General features: G+C 38.2%; 1 protein-coding gene across 5 annotated transcripts in view; it reads left to right on the plus strand.

The window, feature by feature from the left end:
- Positions 1–15,555, plus strand: part of LOC124156362 (rhotekin-like) — a 585,015-nt gene extending 569,460 nt beyond the window's left edge. For 4 of the 5 annotated variants that reach the window (XM_046530887.1, XM_046530888.1, XM_046530885.1 and 1 more), the window contains exons 2-9: positions 5,787–6,019; positions 8,156–8,371; positions 8,696–8,875; positions 8,992–9,086; positions 9,335–9,642; positions 11,092–11,249; positions 12,610–12,722; positions 14,367–15,555. In XM_046530887.1, coding sequence (XP_046386843.1) covers positions 5,787–6,019; positions 8,156–8,371; positions 8,696–8,875; positions 8,992–9,086; positions 9,335–9,642; positions 11,092–11,249; positions 12,610–12,722; positions 14,367–14,701 — 1,638 coding nt within the window. In that variant the 3' untranslated portion in view covers positions 14,702–15,555. Of the gene's footprint in view, positions 1–3,246; positions 3,591–5,786; positions 6,020–8,155; positions 8,372–8,695; positions 8,876–8,991; positions 9,087–9,334; positions 9,643–11,091; positions 11,250–12,609; positions 12,723–14,366 lie in introns of those variants that run through there. The other variant, XM_046530890.1, reaches the window with a different exon arrangement.
- The last annotated feature ends 1,443 nt before the right edge of the window (positions 15,556–16,998 follow it).

Below are 16,998 nucleotides of genomic sequence, written 5' to 3' on the forward strand. Positions count from 1 at the left end.
TTTTTGACTTGGATTTTGGCACAGTCGAAGCACGTCCGTTCTCATTGGAAATAATAATGATCCGGATCATTTTTGTTCGCTCTAAATTCCAGTATTTTCTCTTTCATCGGGTTGTAGCCGATTTCGAATGCAGATTTTATCCTCTCGCTTGGTTTCTACCCTCAAAGAAAACAGTGATAGATGTTTGCGGTTTGATAACTTCGCCTTGATTACGTCTCGCCCATGTTGCGTAAATACGGAACACGCTCATTTGTTTTTCTTCGCTGTGTTGGAAATTTTTTTATCTCCGATCTCTTGGATCACTGATAACCTGTGCGATGGTTCTTCGTGGATTCCTTGGAGGAAAGGAATTCGCCCTTTTCCATGATGATATCTCACTTTTGTGAATGCTTGAGATTTTGTAAATTCGTAAAGGAGACGCAAATATCACTACAGAGAAAGAGAGAGCTTTATTTGTGTTTGTGATTGTATTTATTTTCGAATTGAAGATATTTCTATTCGGATTTACCTTCAATCCCATTAATATCCATCCAATGCGTGCGACACATTGCAGGGAACAAGGATAACCTTGAAGAATCTTTGGGAAAAAGAGGAGTGATTTATGTTGGAAAAATGAATGCAAGTGAAATGGAAAAGATGAAAGACGAATAAATGGGTTCGTTGACCTCGGCAGAATCCAAGACAAACATCATAACTATGCATACCTTCGTGATTGAATCGGTACAGCAGTGAGCAGCATAATAAATTATTACCGCAATGTATTAAACCGACATTGAGATTATTAATGAAAATTTTTCGTGAAATCACGAAAAGTTAGACTTTTAAATGCACTTTTTGAATTGATACCTCACGAAGAAAAGGACGGTTCCATTTTCCCATTACGGATCTAATTGTAGGTAAGTCCTTTCTCGCCCAGTCAGCATGGGAAAACGACAATCGAGGTTTGACCCTGAAAGGTTCGGATGGAGAGCAAAGTGTAAAATTGCCCAGGCTTGTGAGGCTAGGGACGAATGTGAATTTACAAACGTAAAAATGGAATGAAATTTAAGAAAAGTTGCGAAAGTTAACGCTATGTAGAATCGTCATTATAATAGTATTTAAGGTATACATTCCATTATTTTTCAGCTCATCCCGCATGAAGTCGAATTTATTATGTGGCATTCTCCCAATTGAGTCTACCCTCGCTAATCTGTACTTTATAAGGGCTTACACTCCGTTTGCCAAAAGTCCGAGTGTATTTCTCCTTTCGCTTAAATCGAGGGAATAGGGCAACTCAGTGTTCCTTATTTTATTCGCAACTTTTGTAAGTTTCATTATACTGTCGGCCATTTGATAGAATTTGATTTTTGATAGATCTCTCTAAATTTAATCCAAATCGGAAGCCCTACAGTTGAACGTGCTATCTAATTGTAACCTAAGAATTGTTCGACTTCTGAGGATTTTCCCTGGTGTTAAAACCATCGTTAAAGACGGTAATCCGGTTCAATACGGGATCAATAGAATTATTAATATATGCCAGTGGTGAGCTAAATGAAGTGCTTGGTTTATTATGAATAAAAACTTTTGGGCTGTGTCGCCGCGTCAATTCTTGGGTGGTCCCAACGTTTCCCGACCGATGCTGGTCGCTTTCTCAAGGGATTCTGAGGAGTTGAGAATTTAAATTCTTGTATATAAAAGGTTTTAACAGAGACTCGTCAGAGAAGCCATTGAAATATCCAAAGAAGAAAATAGCAATTTCAACAGGGACACCGGCATTAAAATTAGCCGTCCTTGGCAACCCGTAGTGAGAAAAAACAATCAACAACCCACTCCTCCAACCTCCCGCTCCCCTCCCCCCACCACCTGACACAGATACCTATATAAAAGAATTTAAATTCCCAACTCTTCAGAATCCCTTGAAAAAGCGACCAGCATCGGTCGGGAAACGTTGGGGCCACCCAAGAATTGATGCGGCGACATAGCCCAAAAGTTTTTATTCATAATGACGAGCACCCGCGAATGTGTGGTTTATGTTAGGATTCAAGAATAGCGCCACTACCCTCCATGCGGTGGGGATGTTAGAACTCAGCGCAAACTCCCTTTCCGGCCGTGCCCTTGATGCGAATAATTCATGCCGAAGCCATGAGGTTTACCGCATTGCTGATAAGAGTCACGAAAAGGAAGCGTGACGTATCTCTAGCTCTCTTGCAAGGATGGATGCGGTCAGCGACGTGTAATCTGCCTTGTAAATTGAGGTAGGTCTGTACCAAGGGTTTCTACGAGCCGTGCATAGCCTCGTCGTCGGAAGAGTCAGTAGGACTGAATTGTGTAACTAATCCTTAAGTTCAATAACTAAGAAAATTTTACGCTATTTTTTCCAAAGATGTGTGTGCCCAGTTCATTTTTATTTAAACCTCTAGTCCTGATTATACCACATGAAATTTTCAAATGTAAGCAAGAAGTGTTGGAGTTTAGTACTTTTCAGTCGACCTAAAGGCTTGAGTACACGATGCATTAGAACGAAAGAGTGGATGTACGAATGCATGAACCAAATTAGAACAGGCTCTAATTTCTGTTCGTGTAGTCGTACAGCTAAGGTAGTTAGTTACATGGTGGATTTTTGTGTTCATTAATTTACACATCTACTTGAACGTGTCCATGTTTCATACAACCGAGACTTGAAATTTAAATATCTTAGTTAAAGGCATCATAATTCCTGGAAAATCTAGTCCATCATTTAAAATGTACTAACTGAACTTTATTAACGTACCCGATTTATGATGAATGTGTCGGTCGGTCTATGGACGTACCCAGCGAGGAGCAGGGGGGGGGGGGGCAGCTGCCCCATCTGTTCTCCTAGAAGCACAAAAATCTCAAAAGTCTTTGAGCAAAATCAGTACTGGATTGAAACGAAAGTATTCAATAAATTTTCTTTAAATCCACGAAAAATAATATGTATTAGTATAAGATATTTAACTAAAATAAAACTATTTTTTCACTGAAATAATCTCATAAACTAATAAAGCGCTGTTATTATTTTCTTAAAATGTTAGTTTCATTCACCTTCTCCATGCTAAAATGTCACAACTTGGCTTAGTTATTGTCCTGGGTACGCCCTTGGGTCGGTCTCGCTTGCAGTAAGTCCTATTTCTTCGCACTCAACTCATTTTTGACGCGGCTTTGATGAATATGTAGTTCCATTAGACGGCTAATCTAAGCAAGTGCCCACCGTCTGCCTCTGCCCGACTTCCTTGCGTTACCAACGAGTGGAACATTTCCTTCAGTGTGTCTAAGTCTGTCAGTGTGCACTGTCCGAAAGAGTATTCCTTGCACAGTGGATTTATTTCGCTTCGTAAATTCTCTTGAGACAACACAAGTGTGTGCTCGTTGTGTGGTGTTGCTATGTGCCTTGTTTTCCTCGCATCCGTGAAGTTATCGCTCCGTGTCGTGTCCTCGGCGGCCCCTCGTCTTTGATGGCTATTTTCGTAATGCGCTTGGATTCGCGGCGTCTCGTCAGCATCATTGCTCCAACCCGCCAACGTCCTCTCCGTGGTTAATTAATCGTTTCCCTAATGAATTTTGCGCTCGAGTTCTTCGATGAGATTCTATTGGTGAGTGGTCGAGGAACCCATCCTTTCAATGTTTTTCTCATTGGTGTTTCTCTTTGAAAGTGCTTCCCTTTTCCGGTGATCTGATCATTTCTCGCCACTTTATGTTTTTTTATTATCTTTCCGAGTCCTGGTTACAAGATACATTAGCACATAAAAGTTAATGTTTTAAATTTTTTGCGATAATTCATTAATTCACCGCGTGACCATCCAACCTGTACGAATGATCGAACTGAAAATAGAACCTGTTCTGCTTTGGTTCATGAATTCGCACATAATTCGTACTCTTTAATGTTTCGTGTCACCAGGCCTTAATTCATCTCTTTTCCTGTGGTGATGATTTTTGTGTGATTCATATGGCTACCTTGACCGGCATCATAGCATTTCAGCGGAAATAGATCATTGAATAATGCGGGATCTGTGAACGTTTGTGTACTGTAAAGGATGAAATTGTTGGGATACTGTAACTTTCCTGATTTTTTTTCGTTCTTACCGACCCTTACTACTTATTGCTGTATATTCGATGGATTTGACCCACTATCGATCAATGAATCCCCCTGTACCGCGTTTTATAATTATAATTTTCGATATAATTGGGAAATTCTGGCGAGCGGCTCTTTTCATTTGGTTTCGAGCTCTGGAAAAAAAAATTAAATTGACTATGCAGCAGCAATGTGTACATTTGTGTCCAAATATTGGCACTGTTTAATGAATAATTCAACTCGAGTGCTGATTATTTCTCTTTTAATTTTCAATTGTGATGACGATGTCGAACGTAATATTAATGTATTTGTATGAAATATTATTAAACTCCAAATTTTTCCGTTAAATCGTTGCAACAGTGATTCCATATATGGTCAGAAATAATTTTGTGATCATTAAGTCCAATTGATCATCAGATTTTCTTGTTTTTGCTGTTCACTCCAAGCTAATCGGGTGACATGTTTTTCGAAGTCTTAGCGTTAAGCCCTTCCAGAAGTCATCTACCTTCCGCGTTTAGCAAAGAAATCCAATTTCTAACCTTTTACAAACTTCCAGGAGGTTACAGATCTAAATGGAATTAAAGTTACTTTACAATATTTCGCGAAAAAGGTTTTGGGTATTGTAGTGTTCTGTTATTATAAATGCGTCAAGGCCGTTTTACTTTATTAACTCTTACGATTTCATATACCCTCGCGTGAGTGTTTCAGCGGGACGCAACTTGTACGAATTCATGTATCAAACTAGAGCCATGGATTGATCGAAGGCGTTCATAGCAGTGGAGCCGAGCCGCTTTTCGTATACCTTTCACGATTTTCAATATTCGTTGGAAAATCATGTTTATCATTTCCATTTCGAGGAACTATCGAGGAGCCAGCCGTCGCTGCCCACTGATTAGGTCAGGTTATACTTTCTGTTTATGTATTCGTTCATAGCCTTCGTTACAAAGTGAGCTTCCGCGTGTGTCATCACATTCACAGTCTTGAACCTGTTAATTCATCGTTTATCCAAGAAAATTAGTGGGACACGATTGAAGCCGTGCATTGCAAAATGCAACACAATTTCACTAAGCCAACTTTTGATATCCCACCTTGTTTCTGTGACCATCTTCGAAGCTTCCAAATCCGTCACCTCAACTTTTCTCCATAAGATAGAGAGAAAACCGCTACAGTAGCCATAAAGAAGTCATATGAAAAAAAACCTTCATCCCAAATTCTTGCCTAGTGGACGTTTGAAGTTTTGGATATCATGGCTTCAATTGTGTTTCGTATCATGGGCGTACCCAGAATCAAATCTGGGGGGAGAGGCAAAACTATCTGGGGTCGTTCAAGTTGTAACTTTTTTGCACAGAAAAGGTGAATGAAACCAAAATTTTAAGGAAATTATGACAACAATTTTTTATAATTATTTGCTTGAAAAAAATAATGATTTTTATTTTAGTTCCATGTCTTATACTAATATAATTTTTCTTCAAAAGGAAAATTTGTTCATAACTTCTGTTTTATTCTCGCTTCTAGGGGGAGGGAGTTGTCCCCCTCTGCCCCCCGCTGGGCATGTTTCGTATTTTGGCTGGGGTGAATTTTTAAGCTTAATATAGGACGAAACCAAGCTGAAGATCTATTTGAAGTTCATATGTCGATGTTCAACGAAATTTTAGAAAGAGTGATTTTGTTTTCGAAGGTTCTTCCGTCGTTCACGTAGAATGTTTTGATGTTGCAGGAGTATGATTTGGAGCAGAAGATCGACTTGGAGATCAAGATGCGTGAGGGCACGACGAAGCTGCTGGCGGCGTGCAAGCACCAGACGCAGAGCCTCGAGGCGGCCAAGAACCTGCTCACGTCCAACGAGCGAATGTCCGCCTACATGGCAGAGCTGCAGCAGCGACGCAAGAAGGACGCCGCGGTCGAAGACGGCGTCCGCGCCAACGGCCATCCCAACAACCCAACCAAAATGTAAGTCAATTATCGTCGAGAGCACGGTCAGGTCAGAGTCAGGGAAACCTGCCCAAGTGACCACCTCTGTTTTACAGACACTTTCTGTGGGAAGATATTGTGATTCCCATGTTAAAAATGTGAATTCCACCTCTACTCAAGAGTTTACTGCCAAGTGGAGCCACTTTTCCGTGTAACAGAGAACAATTTCCTTTGCAAAAAATGTGGTAAAATCTACCTTTTTTCAAAGACCAACTCCTTCAGCGCCTTGTGGTCACACTAGTCTGCCAACCAAGGGTGTAGCTAGTGAGGGTTAAAGGGGAGGGGCTGTTCAAACCCTTTCCCCCCCAAAATTTTTTTGAGATAACATTATGAGTTCACCACCTCCAAGTAAGCCGGTGGCACCGACTTCATGGGGCTTGAGGGGGCCCAAGCCCCCTCAAAAATTCGTTATGGGGGGGAGGAGAAGATGTGTCAGGCTTGTCGATTTTCCTCGGAGTGCCAAGTTATCAAGAGTTGAGTTTTCAGGGTTCTGATGTTGATCTTATGACTCTTCTAAAATGCTAAAAAAATTTAAAACTCACTATTTATAAAATTTCCTGGGGCAAGACCCAATGGGCCCCCCCAATATTTTTTAAAAGTCATCACCCCTGAAGTAAGCCACCCCACCCTTAAATGTACCCCCTCCGCGGCCAAACCCCACTTTCCAAGAAATAATTTTTCTGGCAACAGCCTAGCATCTAATACTTCATGACCACCCCTTGACCTTTACTTGAACAAAGTTCTTATAAATCCTGGCGTTGGCAGAGGATTTGATGAGAAACCATCGCCAGTTAAGCTATCAAAAGAGGCTGTGGCTCTCCTGGTGCCTTGCATTTAGAGCAGGATTATGTTGACCCCAAGTTCCTCTCCCACATCCTTTCCAACCCTTTCCCGATGAAACTGACAGTGGCTTCCTCTAACTTGCTTAAAACCGGGGTTGACAAATGAAAATGTTTCATTTTGATCTGGAGGGCAAGAAAAATAAGAGGCCTAGGTTTAGTTTCGCTCCTGCACGAAATTAAAATCACCGAGGAGTTCAGTTTCGACCTGACCACGAAACTTTACTCCCGGGAACGAAATGAAATTAATTGAAACTCCGCTGCTCATACTTAAGTTTTAATCCCTGAAGTAGAGTGGAGGGGGATAAGTGGGAATAGTTTCGACCCATTAAGTTTGACATACGTTTAGACAGGTTAAACATTGAGCTTAAAAGTCAAATGGCCAGTTTGCATTCACTGTTCTCCTGTTAGTGGTAAAAATATGAGTGCCCCATGCATCTAATGGTGGTAGGCCAAACCTCTACTTCATTCAGCTTGGTGTGTTGGTCAAAACTAAACTGTTCGAAGGTGAAGCACGTGATCCCTGCAATGCGAAACATTATCTGCGTTTCGTTTCGTCCCAGAGTTTTAGTTTAGTTTCGACCGGATGTAGTTTTGACGCATATTTCGTATTGACCCTGAGTTTAGCTCCCCGGGTTATAATACTTTTCGTTTCGTTTCTATGTTCAGCTTCCTGGAACGAAACTATTGAAATTTTACTAGTTTTGACTTTTGTTTCATTTCACTAGCCAACCCTGATTGAAACAGCTGCACACAAACTTAAGGTATTCAATCATTGGACAGACTATGAAGAATTTAATCTTCATGATCTAATCATCTTTGTTGTCTCTTTCTTTCCTGAAGCACCCCTTTTATTCGTATTGTTAAATTCACCAAAGGTCAACCAACAGTCCCGAGATTTTCTCTCCAATCAGAAAACTGTTCATATTTACATGAGTCTTCTTAATCCTTGATAAATTATTGTATAAAATTAAATTGAGGTATTCCTTTGGCATTCTTCCCATCCAGTTGTCAAATGATGTTTTTCATCAGACCATCATGGTTCACAACATGGCTGACTTAGTAGTATGATCTTTTTACTAGTTAGTAGTACTCAGAAGACTATTTACACCCATTCTCTTTGCTCCTGCTGTTTATCCATTTCACCTTCTTAGTTCTTCTATAGTATGGCAGTTTGAATGTTTATATTCTTCTCCTTTGTGTGTACGTTAAAATTATGTTTTAATGTCTCACTCAGCATCTGGAGTAATATGTTATATCGCCTCTCTTTTTTTAGGCCCAGCTATCAAGCTTCAACAGCCAGGGTTTCACTCTCTGACCTCCGTATGCCCCTCATATGGAGAGACACCGACCACTTCAAGAACAAGGGAGACTACCGCCGGTTTGCGGTGTTCTGCCTTGCGCGAATTGGAACAGAGATATTCAACACAGCCCTGCTGTGCCCAGTCGACAGATCCTTAACAGACCTGACATTCCCAGATGTACTAGTTTTGTAAGTATTGAATTATTCATGCCTTCTTAAAAATTTAAAGCTTACATCATCTGGTAAAGGCATTGAATATATAAGAGTGAAATCTTTTGATTCAATTTATATCATTAATGTCTACTTAAAATTTTTTCTGATGGAATTAATCTTTTTCTCGATTTGCACGGGAGTTTTGAAAATCAGGATAAACCATTCAGCTGCGTAACCAATATTTTCTCTAAATAAACACTGAATCTTCCTTTTTAATTGAGCATTATTTATTAAGGTTTGTTGCATATAGTTATCTCTGTTTGCCCTTAGTTTTAATTATAAGTTCTATTTATTTTACAGCAACCATGTCCCTGCTGATTTTGAATTCAAGCTGGAAATATATAGTCACATTCTTCAGGATGATCTTTCTATGGCTAGTGCCCCAAGAAAGATCAAGAAGACAATCCACAGTTCTATTAGTCGTACTGTTGGAAAGAAATTAGCTGCATCTCTGAAAGATGAACTTCAAACTGGAAAAATGTAAGAAAATATTTTTATGCAAGCAACTGAGTCTCATAAAAGAGCATTGCTAGTGTTGTATCTCATTTATTCACTTCGTTAATTTGTAAATTAATTTGGCATATTTCTTTTTTTAGTGGGCCTAACTTTGAATTGATGGCCTCTGCACATTTGAGTCTCGCAGAAGTCCATGACAGTATCCACACCCATGACCTAAACCTAGAAAGTATTGGTAAGTGAAGAAGAATTTTTATTTCATAATTTTGTTTACGTTATCTTGTGACGGTACGTTACTCTTACTTAAATCGAGTCAGAGTAGGAATAATAAACTATGATTTGCTAAAAATATCTCATGAAAATGCTGAAATTTGTGGCCCATGCAGCCTTGCCGATGTAAAAATTCAGTCAAAAGCTACAGTCTGGTGGCGAAAGTGTATAATTTGGCATCTTGAAATAATTTCTTCTCCGTGTTATCCCCAGGAAATCGCACACATCAGCTGCCCCTGTTTGGGCATTTCTGCTGTCGACTGGCTGCTCAGCCAGATTGCATATCAAGAGAAGTGTTCTCGGGGCCTCTCCAGCTTCTGCTCACGGCAGAGGACCAGGAGAGGGAAGGCCTTGGGCGCGACGAGAAGGCAAAGAAGGGAAGCGAGGACACGGCGGGAGGGGGAAGGGGCCATTGGTGCGGTGTCTGGGGCCAGCTCCAAGCGTTTCACCTCGACTTGTGGGAAAAGAGGGAGGACTTCGACCAAGGTCGAGATCCTATCAAGTCCATAACGGTGGATAAAGTAAGTATTATATTCTTCGTTAAAACTTTCGCGGGTGCTCGTCATTTTGATTAAAAACTTTTGGGCTATGTCGCCACGTCAATTCTTGGGTGGCCCCAACGTTTCCCGACCGATGCTGGTCGCTTTTTCAAGGGATTATCTGTAGACTTCAGCCCAGAAGTGTAACCCTGCGAGCCCGCCCTAGGGTTTTGTATCTGCTGCCAGTCAGGGTTGCTAGCCAATTATACCACCAAGATTGGTTTCATAGCACACTCCACTCAATTTTCCTATCGGCTAATCTCTTTCACCATGAGTTATTTTTGTGATTTGAGTCCTGCAATCATAGCAGTACACACTTTTGTTTACAATTACAATGCTCGTAAGGTGTACTAGGTATAAAGAAACGGCCAAACAAGTAGAAAATCCTGGGCTGCATGGAATTTCCAGGTATGTAGTAAAAAAAAGCAAAAGGCAGGAAAATTAAATAACCTTCCTAAGAAGAAACGGGAAAAGTTGTTGAAATTGCTATGACTTTAGAAGAGGAATACATACTTCCTATTTAAGAGGACTTAATTATTAGTCATTGCAAAGTTATGAGACTAAAGAGGAATTTCAAATTAATTGGAAAATTGTGATTATGTACGAATCAAATTAAAGAGCAGTGTCATGTGAAAGATCTGTGGGCATAGAATTGAAGGCAAAAGTATTAATTTTGTGTCCTTGAAAAAAGTGATCTGTAGAGAATAAAACTTCACCGATAGCATTTGCTACTATGTGCAAAGAGTGACAGGGAAACAAACAAGTGCAAAAGGAAAAAGTCCTGGATTATCAGAACTGGTCAATCCCTTTCAAATGGTCTTTTTTGTGATGCATTACTTGTTTATAACTTCTTTTATCTTCTTGAAATTTTTGGGTTTCTAAATATGCCCTTGTCCAAATTTGTATGTGTCCTTAATATGAAAATCTTGATTTATGATTTTCTCTGAGTAAAATTTTTATATTTGAGATGCTTTTAAATTTTGTTTAGGGTTAGCTCCATAAGCCATGAAAATATCAAGGTGACAGATTAAGTTTTAAACATGTAAGTAAACCATGCAGAATGACAAAATATGACTCGTCTGAGTTCTGAGAGGACTATCATCCTCTTAAGCATATCTATTTAGTCTGTTGCGTAAAGGCCCTGAGAGTTTGGTGTTGATATGGGTGCCAGGAGAGGTTTTCCCCGATCTCTTCTCTGTTGAGTTGGTTATTAGTGTTGTCTTATCCATCAATACAAAAGAATATCAAAGCTTTGAAAGTAAAATTTTGCACCCTTCCAGCAAAAATTTTGAAGCCTAGTATGCGTGTATATCTGTGACTTAATCAATTATGACCATTTGGTTTTCAAATATGTGTTTGAGTGAACTTCATATTTTTTATTGGTGTTATCTTTTAGCAGAATTTTTAAAATCATTTTATCATGTTTCATAGGAGACATCTATTCGAGGGGGTAGCTCATCTTCCAGAGAAATTTCCCTTGGCAACATGTGTGAAGGCAAGGAGGACATATCTTTTGTGAGAACTACTTCTTGTGAGGATCAGCAAAAGTGGATTCGTTACTTTGTGCAACATGCCAAAGACCATCAAAGGTATGCCTAGAACCTAAACCTAACCTGTATGAAATCCTAAACCTTAAATGTCCCAGATCCTATCAACCACCAAAACCAAAGTTTCGTGTTACAGTGCTGAATTCATTTCTTCCACCTTTTTAGAACCTAAAATTCTTAATTTTGCCAGTTTTCGGATTTATTGTACCAATATTCTGTCTAAAATTCTGTCAACTTTGACCACTTCTATTGTATTTTCATTGATTGGATGTACATATTCATGTTTTTACTACTTTTTGGAGCCTTTCAATCTTTTATGCGTTGTGAATATAGGTTCATCTGCATACATTTCTTGGTGTATCCTGGAAGTTCATACGAAACGATCATGCTATTATTTCATCTTAATACATATATGCTGACAATATAAGGCCTGAGGTATATATTTAAAATTATCTTTTAGTTTAAAAAAATGATTGACTCTAGTGCAGGTCTCACCATGCCCGTTTTCTTGGATAGAATTTGAAGTAGATAAAAATGTTCTTAAAAGACATTTTTTCTTTTGATATAGTCTCTGGATCTCCTCTTTTCTCTCTAACAACAGTTTTAAATAAATTAAAATTATTTTAAATATTTCTTCTTAAACAATTTCCTATTTGATAAAAAATTTCCCTCACCCTTTAGCTACTCACTTAATTTTTTCTCATGACTTAATTGTGGAGTAATCAAATGCTTAAATAAATTTTTGAGTCTGCTTATGTCAATTGATTTAAGCTTAATGTCATAATAAAAGTCATATGGTATCAATTTACCCCCAGTGCCAGTCACCAGGCTTCACCTCAAGTTCTCGAATGACTTTGAATAAATTCATCAATACATAGTTGCTTGAGAACTTGTCTGAAAATTTGAGAATAGTCATGGCTCGGAATTTTCTGTATGGCAATTCATTGGTCTAATAAGTAAATATGTAATAAATGTTATAGCTGAGACTGGTCTGATTATTACTGCCACAAATCGAGGAAATTGGTATTAAAATGGATCCTTCCGCCATTGTCACCTTGAGGCAGCTTGTCTTCCAGGTCATCTACCATATTTATCCAACTCTTATTGTTAAAATTTTATGCCCTAAAGTTGCGTGTTACAGTGCTGGCAAAACTGTGTTCTAAAGGAAGGGAAAACTGTGCAAATACCTGGTAGACGAGCTACTATGGTAATTAGTAAACACTCATCACATTCTGAGTATACATCCATTAACATGTATACTTTAACTTGAGTTTCTTTTTTCTTTTTGCTGTTATTAATTTTTTTCTTATTTCTCCGTTTTTTTCATCAAGTCATTACCATTATATGGTATTTACATTGTGTTTAACCCAACCAAATAATTATGTGCCTGTTTAATTTTTAGGTGGAAGCAGGCTGCTGAGAAGATAATGGAAATACAATCTCCTGGATCTACTAAGAATTCATTTCTTCGAGAAATAAGACAGAGATCCTTGTATGATGAGACCCCATTAATAGGTAAGGACTTTTTATCCATCGACTTAATCTGATTATGAGTTTATTATGTGATGCCCTCATGCCTTCATGAGTAAGTTTCCTGGATTGAAGCCTCTGAATTTGGAATTCCAATCTTTGATCATGTGGTTGGTATGAGTAAAAATGTTGATAAGGTAGGAAACTCCCTAAGATAGAACTTTGGTATACATATTTATGTATTTTTGAGCTATGGTTATTGTGCTTCTTTGCCAAAAACTTCTTTTATTATTACTTTCAAAGTGATACTTTAATTTGAAGACATTTTTATTCATATAAAATAACTATGTGGTCCCATATTGGCCCCATGGTAATATTGACCATATTTTATTTCAAATACTTCTTTGACTTACCAAGAATTTCAAATGCATACTCACAATCAAGTGAATGAAGCTAAACTAAACACGTTGCCTTTACAACAGAACTCTGGTTAATGAGTTCACTGACTTAAATCAATCCAAGTTTCAAGTCATCTGTTGGATGATTCTTAAATTCCTTGTGGCTAGCTCATTGAATAAAATTGGTATTTAGTCATATGACATGTTCTTTTCTCTGGTCTGAGTAATTCAGCATTAAAAATTATGTATGTATTGAATTTTCAAATGATAGAAAATTGAAATTTTACAGAAATATATAAGTACAGTAAAATCCGGTTATAAAGCGGGTCTCAAGGGACGGAGTTTATACATACCCACTTTATGGGTAACCAGGATTATTACAGGAAACTTTTTGGAAACAAAGAAAAAAACATCTAAAGCTAAATTTAATGACAATTTTTTTTCATAACACAGTTTGAAAATGTTATTTTGTCTCTGTATTTTAACGTGAGTTACTATAATAATCTGACTTTTACTTTTGGTGCAGCAGTTGATAGGACGAATTTTTCTAAAAGTTACCAAAAAGAAGTAATCAAAATCATCAAGTATGTAATGACTTTTGGGGATATTGTTAAACCCGCAGAATATCATAAACCATGGTGTAGTGGGGTGCCTTGAGAGCGGTTTTTACTCCAGTGGAAAGCTTGGGAGTAGTTCTTTTGATTGTTGAGTTTTTCTAAAAATTGTATCTAATCATTACATAATAGATACTTTTATCAGGAAACCTTTTTGGTGGTTTTCATTTTTATGGGGTAAACCATAACCTCCTAAAATTTTGAGGCATTTACCTTTGACATTTGACACATATCATTACAGCCTTGTGGATGATAGTGATACATAATTCTTCTATTTACTTTAATATTTGTTTAATGCACTGTTCCCCTCACTTTTTCAAGCCACCTAATTCCTATATTCAACCTGTAATCCTTAGGAGACTGGGTCTTTACTCAGTAGCCTCAAGTAGCCATGCAGTTATGTACCAATGATTACATTCAGTCACGTCTCCATAGTTTCCTACTCTAATATTTTTCTCATTCATTATGTTTGCCCTATGTGCATTGCAAGAATATATGGGGTTGTAATATCCACTATGGGAGTCACCTATACATTTACTAGAAAAGGCTCTATCTTCTATGTAAATAATTTGATTTTTCTTAGCTCAAATTTTGCTATTGTGATTAGATAATTTTCCTTACTTATAGCCAGTATACTATCCCTGTATTTATTTCATATTGCATATTTTCTGTTTTAGAGAGCCTGCAGTCTGACTATAGGAATGGTCACCGGCCAACGGTGCAAGAGATATTTGGACTCACGCCATCAACCAGCCTGAGCTCTTGTGCATCATCTTCGTCATCACCTCCCATGCCACCCTTCAGGGAACGCTCCTTGAGCATAGGGACCAATGGCAACATCTCCAAGGTCTCCAAAGGAACCTTTGGGAAGACACAGTCCTCGGTGGCCATGGCCAATTCCCACGCACCCCTCTCGTCGTCATCTGCGTCGTCTTCCTCCTCCTCGAACTCTTGTAACTCGTCGGCCACGCCCATGCGATGGCCGTTCGGAGGCAGGCATGGTCGCAAGTAAAGTGCGACTTGTGGAGTTTTTCTCACTTAGCCGAGTCCTGCAGTCGTCTTGAACGTGAAGAGGGATTAGTTTTGTGAGAAACCTTCCCGTAATCCCCCTCGTAAGCTCAATTTTCCCCCCACCCCCACTCATTTATACTCGTAGAAGCTCCCGAATCCTCTTCTCTCATCTCGCGACGAGAGATGCTAAGAAGCAGAAAGAGGTGAGTTGGAGTAGTGGCGAGTAAATTTAATCCTAAGACAAGGATTGCACTACTCCCAATGTTTTATTTTCAAGTCATATTTGTGTCCCAACATGAAGAATGGCACCTACCTCAAAAGTATGAGGATTTGAGCAGTATTGTTGTATTTGTTTCTTTTTACTTTCCTGTACAGAGAGGACAGTTATATGTTCAATGTTTTATATGACTCTTTTTACAACAGACTGGCCAATTTCGCTCGTTCCCACTTGGACTGAATGTGAACTTAAGTGAAAGTGTTTCATTCAGCAGCAGAGAGATGGAAGTTAGTGAAAGAGAGAAAGCTGTGCATTCAACAGGATTTTTGTTGTAGTGCAAAAGTTTTTTTTTAGTGCTGCAAACAGTGTTGTGCCATTTACCTATCTGAAAACATTGTAATACAGCCAAGATATTTCTATCAATTATTTTATAAATATATATATATAATTCTGTTTGCATAAATGATTTATTTTGAAGGAAAAGGAATGTAGTAAATGCTGTATCATTGTTGTAATGATTTTATGAAAGTTTAGTTAACCTTTGGTGGTCCAAATATTCAGATTTTCTTGAGAAACAATATGTTATTTATCCATACCCTGAATAAAATATAAAATAAAGCTGTATTATGAGTATTGAACTGTACTGTTTTTTTTGTTGCACAAAAATTATAATCTTTACTTATTGGAATGCCTTGTACAAAGTTACGTTACATCATTTATGTGCTTTGAATGGTTTGAAAATTTAGCATTCAAGAATTTGACGGTGCATTTGAGTCAAATGTCAGTTTTCATGGCATGTAAATCTCACTACAGTAGTGTCAAAACTGCATCAAATTTCACAAGTTGAGTACATAATGAATGAAAATCAAAATAGGAGTCGGCATTATATCTGGATGGTAATGAAGAGTGTAAAGGCTAGAGGGAAATACCTCAGAGAGGAGGAGGAAGGAAATTTGCAATGGTAATGGCCGTTAAGTTTAACTGGAAGACTGGAGAGGGATTATCAAATGAATAGGGTAGTTTCCTTCATCAAAGAAACCGAAAGGCATTGATTGCGATTTGTTACCCACCATTACTGTATTCATAATATACAAATTATTTCGTTTTAGAAATACCGGTTTAGACGAATGGCAATGGTCCATTTTTATCCTCATTTGAAAAGGGCCAGGTTGGCGCCCATGTGATGCCACTCCACGTGACGTCACAGGGACCTAGTTTCTATAGGAGAAGATGGGAGTTATACATCGTCTGAGATTACCAATGCATGCATGAGGTGCAAAGCTCAGGGAAACATGTCTTAATAATCACCTATTAAAACTGGCTAAGGTCGGAAAGTTTTCTTCGTTTAATAAGGTATTAATAAACCTTTTTTAAGCCAAGCGCTACCAGTCAGCAAGGCACTCAGCTACCCTCTAGCAGCCTGCGTTGTATCACCGCTCAGAGCCTCGATTAAGGTCACCTCACAAGACGGGAGGGGGAACCAGAAATACGTCACACGGAGAGATTTCCTTACCCGTCGCGTTTTCGCGCGCTTGAAAATTTTCACTTTTCATTTAATCGCGAAAAATAGATATCGTCATTTAAAAATCTAAAAGCGTGAATTACGTACTCCAGGACTAATAATCTTCCGATATAGGCAATAAAAAAATAATAGGAAACCACCCTATTGTTCCGAACTGAAGTGTTTTGGACTTGTTAGGTGATCATGCTTTTGGTGTGTTTGGATTAACTTGAGTATCTAAATTCATATTGACAACCAAGAGTGAGTGAACCCATAAAGAGCATTTTCATGCCTCACTCAAGGAATTATCTTTTCATTTAATAGAATTATATTTTCATAGGAAAATTTTATAAATTGATGACTTTTTCAGGTACACGCTTATTATTGTACAAATATACTGTTAATTGATTAATCAAAATGGACAATTTTCGGTGTATCCTAATTTCTTCTATTACGTTCCATATTACATTCCTATCTCTCGCTGTTAAGCTTCTTATTTGTGATAAATACTTAAGGTACTGATAATATTTTTATAGCATTTTTTAAGTATGAAAGTTAAAACCAAGACAAGAGATAAATT

This window comes from Ischnura elegans, chromosome 3 (genome assembly GCF_921293095.1).
Source record: "Ischnura elegans chromosome 3, ioIscEleg1.1, whole genome shotgun sequence".
In the NCBI taxonomy this organism is placed as follows: Eukaryota; Metazoa; Arthropoda; class Insecta; order Odonata; family Coenagrionidae; genus Ischnura; species Ischnura elegans.